Source organism: Microcaecilia unicolor, chromosome 14 (genome assembly GCF_901765095.1).
Source record: "Microcaecilia unicolor chromosome 14, aMicUni1.1, whole genome shotgun sequence".
NCBI classification, from domain to species: Eukaryota; Metazoa; Chordata; class Amphibia; order Gymnophiona; family Siphonopidae; genus Microcaecilia; species Microcaecilia unicolor.
The window spans coordinates 27,144,554-27,163,649 of NC_044044.1; the positions used below are offsets into that span (position 1 = coordinate 27,144,554).

At 45.0% G+C, this 19,096-nt stretch overlaps 2 protein-coding genes across 2 annotated transcripts in view; one reads left to right on the forward strand and one right to left on the reverse strand.

Moving 5' to 3' along the window:
- Positions 1-19,096, forward strand: part of SDR39U1 (short chain dehydrogenase/reductase family 39U member 1) — a 64,885-nt gene that overhangs the window by 10,933 nt on the left and 34,856 nt on the right. The window lies entirely within an intron of this gene.
- On the reverse strand, positions 2,828-5,257 carry LOC115457231 (sialic acid-binding lectin-like). Its single transcript, XM_030186657.1, has 2 exons — positions 5,174-5,257; positions 2,828-3,333 (listed from the first exon to the last, which is right to left on the reverse strand). The coding sequence occupies exon 2, from the start codon at positions 3,326-3,328 to the stop codon at positions 2,828-2,830; it is 501 nt and encodes a 166-aa protein (XP_030042517.1). The 5' UTR covers positions 3,329-3,333; positions 5,174-5,257.

Below are 19,096 nucleotides of genomic sequence, written 5' to 3' on the forward strand. Positions count from 1 at the left end.
AAAAACACTTGTATATAATATTTAAATTGCTTTTATTGTAACCACAGAAAGGTGGTATATCAATATGTACATAAGTAATGCCACACTGGGAAAAGACCAAGGGTCCATCGAGCCCAGCATCCTGTCCACGACAGCGGCCAATCCAGGCCAAGGGCACCCGGCAAGCTTCCCAAACGTATAAACATTCTTTACATGTTATTCCTGAAATTGTGGATTTTTCCCAAGTCCATTTAGTAGTGGTTTATGGACTTGTCCTTTAGGAAACCGTCTAACCCCTTTTTAAACTCTGCCAAGCTAACTGCCTTCAACACGTTCTCTGGCAACGAATTCCAGAGTTTAAATATGCGTTGGGTGAAGAAAAAGTTTCTCCAATTTGTTTTAAATTTACTACACTGTAGTTTCATCGCATGCCCCCTAGTCCTAGTATTTTTGGAAAGGGTGAACAGCCGCTTCACATCCACCTGTTCCCGTCCCCTTTCCTTTCCTCTTTAATTTTTCTTTTGCATCCATCCCCATCAGGCTATCTCTCCATCTCCTTGATTCTTCATTTTAAATTCTTCCCTTCCAATTGTCTCCACCCCTACTCCCAGCACCTACACTGTGGTGTAAGTTGGAAAAGCAGCAATGGTCAAAAGGCTCCGTTGTACTGGGACCTTGGCAGCTCTGCAGAGGAGGTGGGGGGAGATCAAGGAAAGGGTGAGCCAAAGAAGGGGGCGGAGGAAAGGCAGCAAGCATGGTAGGAGAGAGAAGAGAAGAACAATATCAGGGGATAGGGATGTGATGGGGGTGTGAGCGCTCTCTAAAGGAAGAGAGAGAGATCGATGTTGGAAGAAGGTAAGATAAGAGGGTAGGAGGGAGAGACACTTAGGCAAAAACAAATGGCAAAGGATGGCAGTGATGGAAAAGGAGGGTGGGGGGAAGAAGAGGTGAGAAAAGGCAAGGTGGGAAGTGGAATGAGGAGAGATGTGAGCAGAAGCGGCAGAGGAGAAGTTTGCAGGGGAAAGTGGGAAGAAAAGATAGGGGAGGGGATCTAATTTCTGCTCAGCATTTGGTTGTCAGGTTTGCTTCACATCAATCCTTCTTTGACATGTCTCATAGGACCTCAGAGTAATTCTAACCTGGCTGATGAAAGTCCTTTCCAACTGCTGAAGTCCTATGCACTCAAGTACTTGACCTGGAAGGTCACTTTTCTGTGCTGGTCACTTCAGCCCACAGAGAGAATCCACCAGCTACAGGCCCTCATGACTTTTCTACCTTGTACTTGCAGAGTGATAACAAGGTAGTAGTAGGGGGAGGGGGGGGTCACACACCTCCCAAATGGCTGCCTGAGTTGGTGCTGGACTTTCACCTCAGTTATCATCCTACCAAAATCCTTTCCATGGCCTCATACTTACAGGCTGCTTACTGGCTTCATTTCTGCCAGTCAGATTGATCCAGTTCTGATTTTATGCCCATTGAATTTGTAGCTCTGAGTCTTGTTTCTCCATTCTTGCTCTTCAGGGGGTCTGGAGATGGAGACACTGCTGAGGTGGTGGTTAAAGCTTTAGGGTTGGGGTGAGGAAGGAGTTTCAACCCTCAAGCAACAGTGACACCTGCTGGCCAGACTCAGGGATGTATAGTGAACAGGTGTTGGAGAAATTTATGGTCTGTGAGTCCTGGCCCAGGATTGTCAATAGACAAAGAATTTAAAAAAGATGACATCATTTAAAAATCTGGGCTACCCACACTAGGGATCAGGCCAGTAGACGTCATGGCCTGTGCTTTCACGTACACCATCATCCTTTCAGAAAAATTATTACAACAGAATTCTTCAAAGCTTTCAGCACTTTGTGATTTATTGGACAAAACATATTTTTCAAGTGATAAATCTGTGAAGGCAAAGACAAACCATAGGTATTTGCTCCAGAAACAATTCTGTGTGTTATAAAGGAAGTTAGAGAAACAGCAAAAAATTGGAAAGGAGGGAAAAGGCTTATGATCTCCTTGGAGAACAGAGGAAAACTGTTCAGAGCACTGAGCTTTCATTAGACTTTTATTTAAAACTTAACAGAGATTAACTAGACTTTTGTAAGAGAGTCCATTAAAAAAACCCCCAAAAGACAATTTAGACTGCAGTGAGAATAGCGACAGGTGGGGTGGTGTAGGGTAGGTTTGAGGGGGAGTGACTTTCAGGGACAGGTAGGGAGGGGCAGGTCTGAAGGGTGGGATTGGGATGGATTTTGGAACTGTTAGGGACAATCAGGGTGTGGCAGCTTTGAAAGAGGAGGGGCTTGTCAGGGACAGGAAGAGAGTGCAGGTATGAAGGGTGGGACTAGGGGAGGAGTTGGATCAGGGACAGGTGGGATGGGGTAGGGTTGAAGAAGGCGGGGCTTCTGAGGGACAAGTAAGAAATGGCAGTTTGCAAGGGTGGGATTGGGGGGAGGAGCTGCGCCAGGGACTTGAAGGGTGGGTTTGGGAGGAACTGCCAGGGATGCTGCTTTCGACTCCTGACTTGTAACTTTTATCTTATCCTTATGTGTCCTTCTGTCTGTCCTTCCCTTCTCCTTTTTGTTCCTGTCTGTTTGTCCTGATTTAGATTGTAAGCTCTTTTGAGCAGGGACTGTCTTCTTCATGTTCAATTGTAAAGCGCTGCGTACGACTGGTAGTGCTATAGAAGTGATTTATAGTAGTAGTAGTAGTAGATGGCTCTGCTTGAGGATGGGGAGGGGAAGGGCGGTTTGAGGGATGGGGGACAGGTTTAAATGATGGGGAAAAGCTGCTTGGGGGACATGGAGGGAGGGACAGGTCTCATGGATAGGGATGACCTTCTCCCCTTTCAGATCAGAGTCTACTCACATTTGATTTGATCGGAAACTGAAAGGAGTTCCCAGCCCCCTCCCCGCTCCCTCCAATGCTTGTCCTTTACCGGGGGCACATCCCCACAGAAATGCACTGGCAAGCTGTCTTCACACTTGATTTCGATCCTCCGGAACTCGTTTTTCGCCTTGTACGTGCAGCGCTGCCCCCTTTTCCTCTGGAGCTTGCAGATGGTGAGGCTGAATTTCTTGGTGCTGGTTTTCATCGCGTTTGGGATCCTCCGACACAGGATCACGACCACCTTCTCTGGCGCATGGATGAACGTATTCACTTTCCTGCACGTTCCTGTATCACGATTGATTTTTTGCTCCATAATGGTGTTGCAGTACTGGTTGTTATGCTTTTTGTTCGTCCTGCTGTCGATGTGTTTCTTCCTGAACTCATCGTAGTTCTGCGAGGTGGATGGGAAGATGAGGGCCAGGAGGAGGGACAGGCAGGGAAGGGGGCTGAGAAGCAGCTGAAACGCCCTCATGCTCTCTGTGGAGAGAGGGAGAGACGTTATAATTAAGATGGTCTTGGGAAAATCCACTGCTTTATCCTGGAATAAGGAACATTATAAATCTGCTTTCCTGTTTTGGGATCTTGCCAGGTACTATCTCTCTGACCTCATGCACAACTCTCTTTAAATTAGTTCCCTTATTTTCTAATTCCTCTTACTCTCTTACCTATCTATATGCTCCTTCTATTAATAAGTTCTAATTATTGTGTTGGCATTGTAAGTAGTGTACTGTGCTATACTTTGTATTTGAATATTTTTACTGCTGTAATTGTCTATTGTTCATGTTTGATTTATTCTTACTGTACACAGCCTTGAGTGAATTCCTTCAAAAAGGTAGTAAATACATTCTAATAAACAAATAAAATCTTACGTACTTATGACAGAGTTTTTGAAGAATTTTTAAATTTGTTTTTATGGTAAATGTTTTATTTATTTATTACATTTGTACCCCGCGCTTTCCCACACATGGCAGGCTCAATGCGGCTTACATAGTAACAATATAAAAAATTACAAGTCATAAGAAAAATATACAGTTTGTGGTAAGCGTAATGTTAAAGGGGTTAATAGATAAGTAAATTAAACAAATTTTTTTGTAGGTAAATGTTAGTTATGTAATTGGTTTTTTTATAGCAATCTTTTGTGTGTGTTACTTTTTAGAAACCAGAATTGTAGGATGGTGTGGTTTATACATTAAAAAAAAAATATTACCTTTGCTCATCTTCCATCCCTGCCCTCACCTCCACCCCACCCCCCTGTATCTGCCCCAGGCAGTGAAATTGTTCCTGATTTTAGTTTCCATAACCTCTGATTTAGTGCTGATTCCAAGCATCCCCCGCAGCCCCCCAACTACAAACAGGAAAGACATATTTCCCCTTATTCCCTCCCTCCCCCCTCATATCATGATCCATTTCTGTTCTTTACTGTGCCAGACCAGATATGTCAATGCAAATCTCTCTTGTCCTTTTTAACTAATTAATTTACATGCATTTGATCACAGGCTTCACCATAAACAGCTCTATTCGAATTACAATCGTTAATAACACACTCCACATCCTTAATTAACAGTCTATGCAATGTTTTCCGTATTATCCGACTTGTCACTTATTCAGCAATGGGTCAGTCCTATTTACGTCGGATAATCGAGACTGTACTGCACATATAATTGGTCATCCCCCTTATACAGTGTCCCAAAGGAGGCGCTGTGTATCTGTTTTGCTCCTATGTCTTCACTACTGCCATATACCAGGGCGATATTTCGCTCTTTTTCCCCTGCTGGTGAAACCTCTCCATGGTGTTACCTCTCCCCACTGCTTTATCACACTGATCAAGCTATGACATTTCAGGTCCAACTACACCAGCCCAAAATATGATACTCGCTTCCCACCTCACCTTTCAGTGTTCTCTCCTTTCCTGCCCAGTTCCACCCCACTGGGACTTGATAATTATAATCAGGGCAGAATCACATGATCTGTTCCCTATTTCTCTGGGAGCCTGACTCACAGGAAGAATCGGAAGTGACCCGAAGATGTAACCCAGTTATCTGCTAGGGGTCAAACCAGTAGGTGTGTTGTCCCAATATGGAGACTGCACAGGGGCTTTGGGTATTTAATTAGACCCCTTTCCCTCCACTGTTCCTTCCAGATGATTTCATTCCTATTTCACTGCCAAAGGTGTTCAGTAACTGATCACTATCCTGGGGGGGGGGGGGGGGGGGGGAGAGTCCTGTGATCCCTTCTGATAGTAATCTTAGCATCCAGCCACTGTCCAATGTGCTGATTACAAAAGAGAGTACATTAAAAATCCAGAGTCAGGACTCACCTTGATGACAGTTCTAAGAGACTTGGTACTATCCTGTCAGGCAGACAGTGAATCTGGCTGCTGATGTCTGAGCTGGAGGCACCCAGTGAAAAGAAGGTAGGGGGTGAGCTGCATAGAGACTGATATATAGCACAAATCTGACCACAATGTAAGCACATGATCTTGTGGCTATACTTGAGCACTGACGTAAAGAGAGGCCTTTTCTGAATATTTTAATAGTTTGGGGGGGGGGGGTTGAGGGGAGGGGAGTGAATTTTTATATATGTTCTTGCTAGTCAAGAAATTTTTGATTGCTTGAGTTTGTTTTACTGCTTTTGGGAAGAAGACATAGATGTCATCATGGAAAATACGTTGAAAACTTCTCAATATGCAGCAGCACCCAAAAAACCCCAAATCAAATAGAATGTTAGGAATTATTAGGAAAGGATTACAGAGAAAAGCAAAGATTATTCTAATGGCTTTGTATCGCTCCATGCTGCGACTACACCTTGAGTACTACTATGTGTAATTCTGCTCACTGCATCTCTCCCCGTATGTTCCCACCCGTAACCTCCGCTCTCAGGACAAATCACTCCTATCTGTACCCTTCTCCACCACCGCTAACTCCAGACTCCGCCCCTTCTGCCTCGCATCACCATATGCCTGGAACAGCCTTCCCGAGCCCATACGTCATGCGCCCTCCCTGCCCATTTTCAAGTCCTTACTCAAAGCCCATCTCTTCTCCCTTGCTTTTGGCGTATAACCACCTTCCCCACTCATGATACCTACACTGACTACATAGTTTGTAACCTTTAGATTGTAAGCTCTCTTGAGCAGGAACTGTCCTTCCCCATGTTTAAACTTGTACAGCGCTGCGTAACCCTGGCAGCGCTATAGAAATGCTAAGTTGTAGTAGTAGTAGTAGAGGCCATGTACTGGGGTGTGAGGGAGACCCCCCCCCAAGACGAGGCTATGTACTAGGGTGGGGGGAGACCCCCAGACGAGGCCAGGTACTGGGGTGTGAGGAGGGAGACCCCCCAGACGAAGCTGTGTACTAGGGTGGGGGGAGACAGCCCCAGATGAGGCCATGTAGTGGGTTGTGAGGGAGACCCCCCCAAGACGAGGCCATGTTCTTATCTGTTCCTTTCTCCACTACTGCCAACTCCAGACTTCGCGCCTTCTGTCTCGCTGCACCCTACGCCTGGAACAGCCTTCCCGAGCCCATACGTCATGCGCCCTCCCTGCCCATCTTCAAGTCCTTACTCAAAGCCCATCTCTTCTCCCTTGCTTTTGGCGCATAACCACCTTCCCCAATCATGATACCTACACTGACTACATAGTTTGTAACCTTTAGATTGTAAGCTCTCTTGAGCAGGGACTGTCCTTCCCCATGTTTAAACTTGTACAGCACTGCGTAACCCTGGCAGCGCTATAGAAATGCTAAGTAGAAAAAGGATACAGCAGAATTACAAAAGCTATAGAGAAGGTCAACTGAAACGGTTGAGGGGATGGAACAGCTCTTCTACCAGGAAAGGCTAAACTGATTAGTGCTCTACAGCTTGGACAAGAGAGAGCTGAAGGGAGATATCATTGAGGTCTATAAATAATGAGTGGAGTAATCACAATGTATCCCACATTTTCCCACCTATTTGCAGGCTCAACGTTGCTTACAATTTTCCGTCATGACTTATGCCATTTCAGAGTACAGATACAATTGGTAATATATATAGAAACATGGATGATGTAATGAACAATCGGGTAAAAAAGGGGAAAACGTGAAATTGGTATCATATATTGAACATGGATTACATAATAAATCTATGTTTGTGCAGCGCTGCGTACGCCTTGTAGCGCTATAGAAATGCTAAATAGTAGTAGTCTCTTGTAATCAGAGGTGATATTGTGATGTCATAATGCCTCAGGCCACCAATAAGAGCCAACCTCATCAGTGATGTCACAATGGCTTGATTGTCCTATACTTGGCTCATTTTTATTACATAGCTCTTTGAGCAGGGACTGTCTTTCTTCTATGTTTGTGCAGCGCTGCGTATGCCTTGTAGCGCTATATAAATGCTAAATAGTAGTAGTAGTAGTAGGCAGTACGATACAGGGAGAAAATAATCCGATTGTTAAGTAGATGATGGATAATTACAGTTCCAATTATGAGTCATTATGTTATGTTAAAGAGATGTGTCTTCAGTGCTTTACGGAAGTTAATTAGGTTGTGAATTATTTTCAGGTCAAGTGGTAAAGCATTCCACATTTGCGAACTCAAGTATGAAAAGCTGGACGCATGCATTACTCTATATTTTAGACCTTTACAGCTGGGAAAATGAAGATTTAGGAATGTGCGAGCTGATCTTATAGCATTCCTGGGTGGTAGGTCAATGAGGTCTAACATGTAGGTCGGGGCATCACCGTGAATTATTTTATGCACCAGAAAGTTATACGTTCTTTAAGAGGAAGCCAGTGTAAGTTTTCTCTTAGGGGCTTAGCACTTTCATATTTTGTTTTTCCAAATATAAATCTGGCTGCGCTGTTTTGGGCAGTTTGAAGTTTTTTAATGATTTGTTCTTTACAGCCAGCAAGAAGACCATTGCAATAGTCTAACCAGCTTATTTTCGAAAGAGAAAGACGTCCATATTTCGACCCGAATCGGGAAATGGGCACCCAAATCGGTATAATTTTGTCGCGGGAACGGACAAAGTTGATGGGGGGGTGTCGGAGGCGTGGTGAAGGCGGGACTGGGGCGTGTTTATCGGCCGAGAAGAGATGGGCGCGCTCGGCCAATAATGGAAAAAAGAAAGGCGCCAGAAAGCAGAATTTGGGTCACTTTTTCTGGACCCTTTTTTTTTCACGAACAAGTCCCCAAAAAGTGCTCCAACTGCCCAGATGACCACCGGAGGGAATCGGGGATGACCTCCCCTGACTCCCCCAGTGGTCACTAACCCCCTCCCACCAACAAAAAACGAACTTTAAAAACTTTTTTTGCCAGCCTGTATGCCAGCCTCAAATGCCATACCCAGCTCCATCACAGCAGTATGCAGGTCCCTGGAGCAGTTGTTAGTGGGTGCAGTGGACTTCAGGCAGGTGGACCCAGGCCCATCCCCCCTACCTGTTACACTTGTGCTGGTAAATGGGAGCCCTCCAAACCGCCCCCAAAACCCACTGTACCCACATCTAGGTGCCTCCCTTCAGCCATAAGTGCTATGGTAATGGTGTAGAGTTCTGGAGAGTGGGTTGTGGGGGGGGGGGGGATTTGGGGGGCTCAGCACCTAAGGTAAGGGAACTTTGGACTTGGGAGGTATTTTAATTTTTTTTTAAACTTTTTACAAGTGCCCCCAAGGGTGCCCGGTTGATGTCCTGGCATGTGAGAGTGACCAGTGCACTACGAATCCTGGCCCCTCCCACGACCAAATGCCTTGGATTTGTTCGTTTTTGAGCTGGGCGCCTTCGGTTTCCATTATCGCTGAAAACCGATACCGCCCAGCTCAAATCCGCCCAAATGCGATGCATTTGCCCGGCACAAAACCGTATTATCAAAACAAAAGATGGACGCCCTTTCGATTACGCCCCTCCACGTGACTCAGCACCATTGATTGTACTAGATTACGAAAGATTCCCCATAGGGAAGAAAGGTTTAACTCTTTTGAGTTTCCACATTGAGTGGAACATCTTCCTTGTAGCATTCTTAACATGGCTTTCCAGCGTGAGATTCCGATCAGTGGTTACTCCGAGAATTTACTCTTTCAAAAAGGGCTTACGGAAGATAGACTCACCTGCAGATAGAGTGGAGGAGTGGCCTAGTGGTTAGGGTGGTGGACTTTGGTCCTGGGGAACCTAGGAACTGAGTTCGATTCCCGGCACAGGCAGCTCCTTGTGACTCTGGGCAAGTCACTTAACCCTCCATTGCCCCATGTAAGCCGCATTGAGCCTGCCATGAGTGGGAAAGCGCGGGGTACAAATGTAACAAAAATAAAATAGATACCATTGGAGATTCTACATGGAATGTTATGACTATTGGAGATTCTACATGGAATGTTATGACTATTGGAGATTCTACATGGAATGTTGCTGCTATTGAGAGATTCTACATGGAATGTTGCTATTCCACTAGCAACATTCCATGTAGAAGGCTGCGCAGGCTTCTGTTTCTGTGAGTCTGACGTCCTGCAGCTCCTTGTGACTCTGGGCAAGTCACTTAACCCTCCATTGCCCCATGTAAGCCGCATTGAGCCTGCCATGAGTGGGAAAGCGCAGGGTACAAATGTAACAAAAAATAAAAAAAAAATAGTACTATTTGAAATAAAAATAGAAAAAGCATCCTTCCCCCTCCTTCTGAGGCTTAACCCGTTTGGAAGATCGGTGAGCTCAGATATAGATGCAAATGAATATTGTTTTTGTTTTTAACTCGGAGTGTTTGGTTTGGATGGTTGTGTTATCTTGGGTGATTGTGCTTTACTATGTTTTTTTGAGTTCTTTTTATGTGTTGTTATGATTTATTATTGTAAACCGCTTCGATAGCTATCGTAGGGAAGTGGCATGTCAAGTGTGAATAAACTGTAAACTGTAGGAAGACTAAGGGACACTCCATGAAATTATAGAGTCTCAAACATTAAGGTTGGCTCTTATTGGTGGAATGAGTGGAGGAGTAGCCTAGTGGTTAGTGCAGTGGACTTTAAGCCATTGTGACATCACTGATGAGGTTGGCTCTTATTGGTGGAATGAGTGGAGGAGTAGCCTAGTGGTTAGTGCAATGGACTTTAAGCCATTGTGACATCACTGATGAGGTTGGCTCTTATTGGTAGAATGAGTGGAGGAGTAGCCTAGTGGTTAGTGCAGTGGACTTTGATCCTGGGGAACTGTATTGGGCAATCAAGCCATTGTGACATCACTGATGAGGTTGGCTCTTATTGGTGGAATGAGTGGAGGAGTAGCCTAGTGGTTAGTGCAGTGGACTTTGATCCTGGGGAACTGTATTGGGCAATCAAGCCATTGTGACATCACTGATGAGGTTGGCTCTTATTGGTGGAATGAGTGGAGGAGTAGCCTAGTGGTTAGTGCAGTGGACTTTGATCCTGGGGAACTGTGTTGGGCAATCAAGCCATTGTGACATCACTGATGAGGTTGGCTCTTATTGGTGGAATGAGTGGAGGAGTAGCCTAGTGGTTAGTGCAGTGGACTTTGATCCTGGGGAACTGTATTGGGCAATCAAGCCATTGTGACATCACTGATGAGGTTGGCTCTTATTGGTGGAATGAGTGGAGGAGTAGCCTAGTGGTTAGTGCAGTGGACTTTGATCCTGGGGAACTGAGTTCGATTCCCGCTGCAGCTCCTTGGGACTCTGAGCAAGTCACTTAACCCTCCATTGCCCCTGGTACAAAATAAGTACCTGAATATATGTAAACCGCTTTGAATGTAGTTGCAAAAACCACAGAAAGGCGGTATATCAAGTCCCATTTCCCTGTCCCTATATTTAGATCTTCTCAGTCCTATATTCTTTTTAGGAAAATTTTTAAAACAAATAGGAGAAAATATTTTTTTTCACTCAAGCTCCGGAAAGCAGTTAGCGTAGCTCTGTTTTTGTTCCCCCTTTTTCCTTTCTTTCTTTATAATCTTTCATTTTACAAGGGTCACTTGCAAACAGTAATACAGAGATGACTGTAGTCTCGTACAATACATAAAAAGAAATAAAAGCAAGAATATGTTTTATCCACAGTCAATCGCTTTCTTAGACCACAAAAAGAAGAAAAAAGCAGGGGGTGGGGATGCTTTATAAATGAGGAGATATTTATATAGTAACACCAATTTAAGGAAAATGGCCATGTCAGTTCACGTACTTTTAATCAGAAATCTTATTCTCTAAACCTCTTGATTATTTGGAATCTTTTTTGCTATCTAAGAAAACTTGAAGCTGATCCGGTTTAAAAAAGACATATTTTATCCCCAAGAACTTTATCAGGCACTTACATGGATAAACTAAAGAAAATGTTGCCCCCCCCCAGATTTTTTGTTTCTTCTCTCAGAGCCAAAAATCTCTTTCTTCTATCCTGTGTTGGTTTTGTGACGTCGTGGAAGAGCCAAATCCTCTGTCCACAAAATTTTTTTAAAGAGTTTTTGAAGTATCCTATATAATAAAGCACAGCTCCAACATTCTGAAGCTGACTGCATGGCTGAGGCATTCCTGCTCTCTGGATCCATCTCCTGAATTGACATCACATACTTCCGGGTTCGTCACAAGCAGAAGTGACCAACCACACGAGGTTTCTCGGCTTCAGAATGTTGGAGGTGCATTCTATTAAATAGGATTGGTCAGTTCCTTTCCTGTATAATAAAAGGCACCTCCAACATTCTGAAGCTGACTGCATGGCTGAGGCATTCCTGCTCTCTGTATCCATCTCCTGAATTGACATCACGTACTTCCGGGTTCGTCACAAGCAGAAGTGACCAACCAGACGAGGTTTCTCGGCTTCAGAATGTTGGAGGTGCATTCTATTAAATAGGATTGGTCAGTTCCTTTCCTATATAATAAAAGGCACCTCCAACATTCTGAAGCTACTGCATGGCTGAGGCATTCCTGCTCTCTGGATCCATCTCCTGAATTGACATCACATACTTCCGGGTTCGTCACAAGCAGAAGTGACCAACCACACGAGGTTTCTCGGCTTCAGAATGTTGGAGGTGCATTCTATTAAATAGGATTGGTCAGTTCCTTTCCTATATAATAAAAGGCACCTCCAACATTCTGAAGCTGACTGCATGGCTGAGGCATTCCTGCTCTCTGTATCCATCTCCTGAATTGACATCACGTACTTCCGGGTTCGTCACAAGCAGAAGTGACCAACCAGACGAGGTTTCTCGGCTTCAGAATGTTGGAGGTGCATTCTATTAAATAGGATTGGTCAGTTCCTTGAAGCACAGCCAGAACTCAGCGTCCTGCACAGTAACGCTCAGACACCAGAGAGGGAGGGGGAGCCTGACACCAAAGGGGGGGGAGGTATCTCTGTCACACACACACACACACTCTCTCTCACACACACTCTCTCTCTCTCTCACAGTCAATGTCTTTCTGTCTGTCTCACACACTGTATCTCACACACTCTATGTCTCATACTGTATCACATTCACTCTCTATGTGTCACACAGTCACTCACACACTCTCTTGGTCTCATACACTCAGTCTCACAGAGAGTCTGTGTCTCACACACACTGTCTCGCACACACTGTATCTGTGTGAAACACACTCTCTCACACACTGTGTCTCACAGTCGCACTTGCACACACTCATCCTCACACACACACTCACACCCAGACTCACTCTCTCTCTCTCACACACACACACACTCGCACATTCACTCTCTCTCTCTCTCACACACAGTCACTCTCACATACACTCTCTCAAACATACACACTCCGAGAAAAACCTTGCTAGCGCCCATTTCATTTGTGTCAGAAACGGGCCTTTTTTATTAGTAATTTTATAATCCGCGTTGCTCTGTTTAACAATGGTTTGGACAAATTCCTGGAGGTAAAGTCCATAAACCATAGACCTAGGGAAAGCACAGCTCATCCCTGTGGGGAAGTGGCTTGGCATTTTGCTACTGTTTTGGATTTTGCCTGAGTGACCTGGACCAGCCACAGGAATTCTTTGCTAGAATGTCCTAACAGTGGCGTTCCTAGCCAGGATGGCACCCGGGGCAGATCGCTGATGCGCCCCCCTCTCCCCCGGCGAAATGACACCCCCCCCGGGTACACGCTGCTGGGGGGGGGGTGCCGTGCCGCGTGCCTGTCGGCTCCGAAAAGCTCGCTAACTTCGCTCGTTCGCTGCAGCTCCCTCTGCCCCAGAACAGGAAGTAACCTGTTCCGGGGCAGAGGGAGCTGCAGCGAACGAGCGAAGATAGCGAACTCGGAGCCAGGTGCGTGCCGCAGCACTCCGCAGCGGCGTGCACCCGGGGCGGACCGCCCCCCCCCCCCCCTTGGTACACCACTGTGTCCTAACCTAGTATTATTCTGGTCAGGTGTTTGGGATAAGTTAAAAAGGATTTTCGGGTTTGAAGAACCTTTTTTACCAAAGTGCATAATCTGGAAATCCACTTGCACCCCATTTTTATTTTCAGAGAACGATAAACTGTTGTTTGACTTCTTAATCTTTGTTGCGTTGAAACTAATAATATATCGCATTGGAAAGATAATTCTCCAGTTAATGTTGTCCTTTGGTGGAACTGGATCTTACTATACAAAAAAATACGAGCAACTGGCAATAAACTTTATACCTGGACCCAATGATGGTCTTCAGAAATGGAAAACCTTGGACCTTTTTCTTTCATCTACGGCTTAACTATATAGAACTCTCTGTTTGAACTCGGCTTAATGTATTTTATTGTATTGCAACATAGTACATGTTTTCTTTTCTTCCTATTTTTCTTCTTTTGATTGATGTATTTTTAAAAATTCAATTAAAAAATAATAATATAAAAAAAAAAGAAACAGGATACTGGGCTAGATGGACCTTTGGTACGACCTAGTAGAATAACTCTTAGGTTTGGGAGTGAATTCCGCACGTATCTTCCACTCTTTCCATGAAAAAACAGTTCTTGAGTTTGATTCTACCTGCTTATAGCCTCATATCATGTTCTCAGACAATGAAAGGAGAGAGAGGGGTGTGAAGAAATGTGATGAGAAAGAGACAGACACACAGATACCTGGTCAGGGTGTTAAAACCTTAGAGTAGGTTGCTTAAAGAGAAGTCACGTTACCTTCTACAACCTCAGACACATGATTACTGCAAAATATAATGTTGTTAAAACCTCAACTTCGTCTTCTGGTACCTCAGGCAATTTGGTGACTCAAATTAACTTTCCTAACCCAATTGACAAAAGGCTTCCCATGAACCCTTCATTGAATTTGTCAGCTCTGTGGACAGGAGACCTTAAGTTTGCCTGAAGACTGTGGGGTTTTTTGTTTTTTTTTTTTTTGGGGGGGGGGGGGGGGGCAAAGCAGTAGCGATGGTGAAAAACTTGGAATCTGGCCAATCACAACACTTTTATTGGTCCATCCTTAGGATTTATCCAAAAATGTTTCATAACTACCTCTGAGTCTGCAAAGTGTCTTTCTTGAGATAGAGAACACAAGAACAGCCCACTGGTTCTAAGGCTGTGGTACTTCATCCTGGTCCAGAGGGGGGGGTGTCTGCTTCCCCCTCCACTGACTCCTCTGGGTGCTTTATTTGCGCCGGTGAAACGTCAGACTCACAGAAACAGAAGCCTGCGCAGCCTTCTACATGGAATGTTGCTAGTGGAATAGCAACATTCCATGTAGAATCTCAAATAGTAGCAACAGTGGAGGAGTGGCCTAGTGGTTAGGGTGGTGGACTTTGGTCCTGAGGAACTGAGTTCGATTCCCACTTCAGGCACAGGCAGCTCCTTGTGACTCTGGGCAAGTCACTTAACCCTCCATTGCCCCATGTAAGCCGCATTGAGCCTGCCATGAGTGGGAAAGCGCAGGGTACAAATGTAACAAAAATAAAATAGATACTATTGGAGATTCTACATGGAATGTTGCTATTCCACTAGCAACATTCCATGTAGAAGGCTGCGCAGGCTTCTGTTTCTGTGAGTCTGACGTGCAGGACGTCAGACTCACAGAAGCAGAAGCCTGCGCGGCCACATTGGTGATCTGCAAGGGCCGACTTCTAGTGGAATAGCAACATTCCATGTAGAATCTCAAATAGTAGCAACAGTGGAGGAGTGGCCTAGTGGTTAGGGTGGTGGACTTTGGTCCTGAGGAACTGAGTTCGATTCCCACTTCAGGCACAGGCAGCTCCTTGTGACTCTGGGCAAGTCACTTAACCCTCCATTGCCCCATGTAAAGCCGCATTGAGCCTGCCATGAGTGGGAAAGCGCGGGGTACAAATGTAACAAAAATAAAATATTTCCTGACCTTACTCCTGAGTCTACCCCTTAACCTTTTGTTCTAAACCTTTCTCTTCGCTGAAACCTGACTCTTCCGTGTTACTTCTGTAGAGATATTTGAGTGTCTCTGCACTTCTCAGAGGAGAATGTTTGAGGAAGGCTGTCTTCAGTTAATATTTGATGGGTGAGAAATTTGGCAGACATTATAAAAAAAAAAAAAAAAAAAACATTAATCCCTGGTTTGTAAAATACAGGAGAACAAATTAATTAAAGCAGACCAAGCACAAGAGCAATTTCAGAGTGACTCACGGTCACCCACAGACCTCAGTATACCACACTTATTACAGGAAGTTCAAAAAGTAAAGTTTCCGAAAATGTCTGGTTTAATAGACAGCTAGCTAACTATAAGAGACCTGAACTTTATAATAGGAATGTATGTTCTTTCAGCATAATTAAATGATATATGTGTATTAAGGCACAAATTACCCTCTAAGGATAGAGATAACAGGATGATATGACCAAAACATTCAAATATCTATAGTAACATAGTAAATGACGGCAGATAAAGACCTTAAGGTCCATCCAGTCTGCCCAACAAGATAAACTCATTTTACGTAGTATGTGATACTTTATACCCGAGTTTGATTTGTCCTTGCCATTCTCAGGGCACAGACCGTAGAAGTCTGCCCAGCACTGTTCCTGTACTAAAAGTTCTGAGGATTCTAGAATCCTAAAGAGTTACAAGATTCCGGAATTCCAATTAGTAGCAACATTCCATGTAGAACCCCAAAGAGTAACATTGTAACATAGTAAACGATGGCAGATAAAGACCTTACGGTCCATCCAGTCTGCCCAACAAGATAAATTCATTTTATGTGGTATGTGATACTTTATACCAGAGTTTGATTTGTCCTTGCCATTATCAGGGCACAGACCGTGGAAGTCTGCCCAGCACTGTTCCTGTACTAGAAGTTCTGAGGATTCTAGAATCCTAAAGAGTTACAAGATTCCGGAATCCCAATTAGTAGCAACATTCCATGTAGAACCCCAAAGAGTAACGTGAGGCCTGTACGGTCCATCCAGTCTGCCCAACAAGATAAACTCATTTTATATGGTATGTGATACTTTATTCCCGAGTTTGATTTCTCCTTGCCATTCTCAGGGCACAGACCGTAGAAGTCGGCCCAGCACTGTTCTTGTACTAAAAGTTCTGAAGCTAATGTCGAAGCCCCTTAAACTTTACACTCCAGCTGAATTAAGGGATAGCAAGGGAAAGAAGTGTAAAAGCACTAGATTGGGAGTTGTGAGACAGAGCAACCACCAAGGAAGGGAGGGGGTAGAACGAGAGGACATGAAATGAGATTGAAGGGGGGGGCAGACTCAAGAAAAATGTCAGGAAGTATTTTTTCACGGAGAGAGTAGTGAATGCTTGGAATGCCCTCCCGCGGGAGGTGGTGGAAATGAAAATGGTAACGGAATTCAAACACGCGTGGGATAAGCATAAAGGAATCCTGTGCCGAAGGAATGGATCCTCAGGAGCTTAGTCAAGATCGGGAGGCGGGGCTGGTGGTTGGGAGGCGGGGCTGGTGGTTGGGAGGCGGGGATAGTGCTGGACAGACTTGTACGGTCTGTGCCAGAGCCGGTGGTTGGGAGGAGGGGATAGTGCTGGACAGACTTATACGGTCTGTGCCCTGAAGAGCACAGGTACAAATCAAAGTAGGGTATACACAAAAAGCAGCAAATATGAGTTATCTTGTTGGGCAGACTGGATGGACCGTGCAGGTCTTTTTCTGCCGTCATCTACTATGTTACTATGTATAGATAGTGGAGGGAGAGAAAAATTCATATATGTAGCAACACTACTACTACTACTACTACTACTTAACATTTCTATAGCGCTGCTAGGGTTACGCAGCGCTGTACAATTTAACATAAAAGGACAGGCCCTGCTCAAAGAGCTTACAATCTAAAGGACAAGTGAGTAGACGATACGATGGGGGCAGTCAATTTGGGGCAACAGAGGAAGTGTTCTCAGGATGTATCTAGAAAGGGATTACGCAGGAGAAATAGAGATTAGAGTTAAGATTTAGTATTGAGAACTTCTCTATTAAGGGAAAAGAAGCAAACTTTTTTTTTAAACTTTATAACCACATTGTGGAACACGATAAGATCTACCAGGCTGTTCCTTGCAGCATAAAAAAAAAATCTGTCTCTGAGTTTTAACGAAACCGGGCAACAGATTAGATTGCCCAATATAGCATCTTAATTCTGAAAGTCTCAGAAACCGTTTCAGAAAGAGACCAGAAAGCAAAAATAAAACAGCAGTTTACAAATTCAGCCAAAAATGATGTTAGTAAGGGCAACATTCAATTGGAAGATAAAACAACAACAGAATTTTAGTCAAGATCCATAATCAACCCCCACTTTGACAAAAATTCTGGTGGCGTGTTTAAATCGAACGCGGCGTCACCAATGCGGGGGGGGGGGGGGGCGGATTACAGCAACCCCAGCGACCTATGAGACTTCCCTACTTGAAGATATAATGCTTCACTAACTTCATTATAGTATACTAGTAAAAAAGCCCCATTTTTGATGCAAATGAAACGGGGGCTAGCAAGGTTTTCTTCTGTGTGCATGTGGAAGTGTGTGTGTCCCTGCCATCTCTCCCTTCCCCTGTGCTGTCTGTCCCCTCCCCCCTCGGAGTCGAGTCCTTCAGTGTTAAGTTTCCTGCCGTTCTGTGTTTGTGTTAGAGAGATAGTGAGGGCTTCTGCCCTCTCTCCCCTCCCCACTCTGAGTCCTTCACTGTTACAGAAAGAGCGATTTGGTTTCGTGCTTTGCTGTGTTTTCCATCACTGTTTGTGTTACAGAGAGAGGGTGGGGCAGACACTCATGGGGAAACCGGATATCTCTCGCCCTTCACACTTCCGGCTGGAGGCTTCATTTAGAACGTTGGTGGTGCCTTTTATATATAGAGATGAGTTCTACTTAACTGTATGTGAGGTATTGTTACCAAGATTCAGTAGAGCAGTGCCATTGCTAGTAGATTGTATATCCTAGGAATAAGCTGTGGATTTCTCACTGCCAGGGTGGTGTTCACCTGGAATAGACATCCAGCAGACACTAAGAGTCCAGACAGGAAGAGAATTTAAGCATGCCTGGGACAGATGTGAAAGCACCTTAGTGGTGAAGGCAATAAGATCAGTGATGCGTCTCTGCTGATATGACATTTGGTTCTGTACTGCAACATGTGGCAGGAGGGCTGGAATGGGGAGGTCAGTAAAGAAATGGGTATATTTGGATGGGTGGGTACAGATTGAGGGGCCACCATCAGCCTGGGCCAGTGCGAGTTCTAAACTTGAGAAGGGTTAATATGAAGTTGAGAATTCTTGGGGCCAAAAGGGCATTGGAATGAAGGCAAAGCACATGTAACTGGTTTTACTAATCCAGAATTAGCAAGCTGAGGAGGGCTATAACGCTTTTTATGGACTGGAGATTGTCTTAACAATGAAGCAAACACAGCCTGGGAGAAAAAAAAAAACCCCAGCAGCCAACTTTATCAGCATCAGTCTTCACACTGAAACAAAACCCTTGGACATTAAAACACTAACAGATTTTGAGAAGTCTGTGAGGGCTGGAAATCCTTTTATTTAAACACTAGTAAAAGAAGCCCATTTCAGAGCAAATGAAACGGGCCCTAGCAAGGTTTTCGTTGCCAACACCCTCCTCCTCCCTCCCTGGCCAACCCCTTGGTTGTTCTGCCATAGCTCCGCCCCCAACGTCATGACGTTTGACGCGAGGGCGGGGCCCGGAGCGATTTGTCACCCCCTCCTGCCTCCCTCCCTGCCAACCCCTTAGTTGTTCTGCCATTGCTCCGCCCTTGAGGGCGGGGGCCCGGAGCGATTTCCCACCCACCCCGCCTCCCTGCCTGCCAACCCCTTCATTGTTCTGCCATTGCTCCGCCCTCAAGGGCGGGGCCCAGAGCGATTTCCCACCCACCCCGCCTCCCTGCCTGCCAACCCCTTCATTGTTCTGC

What these genes read in the sequence shown, in the direction of transcription:
- LOC115457231 (XM_030186657.1), bottom strand. Translation starts at nt 3,328, where the DNA reads ATGAGGGCGTTTCAGCTGCTTCTCAGCCCCCTTCCCTGCCTGTCCCTC.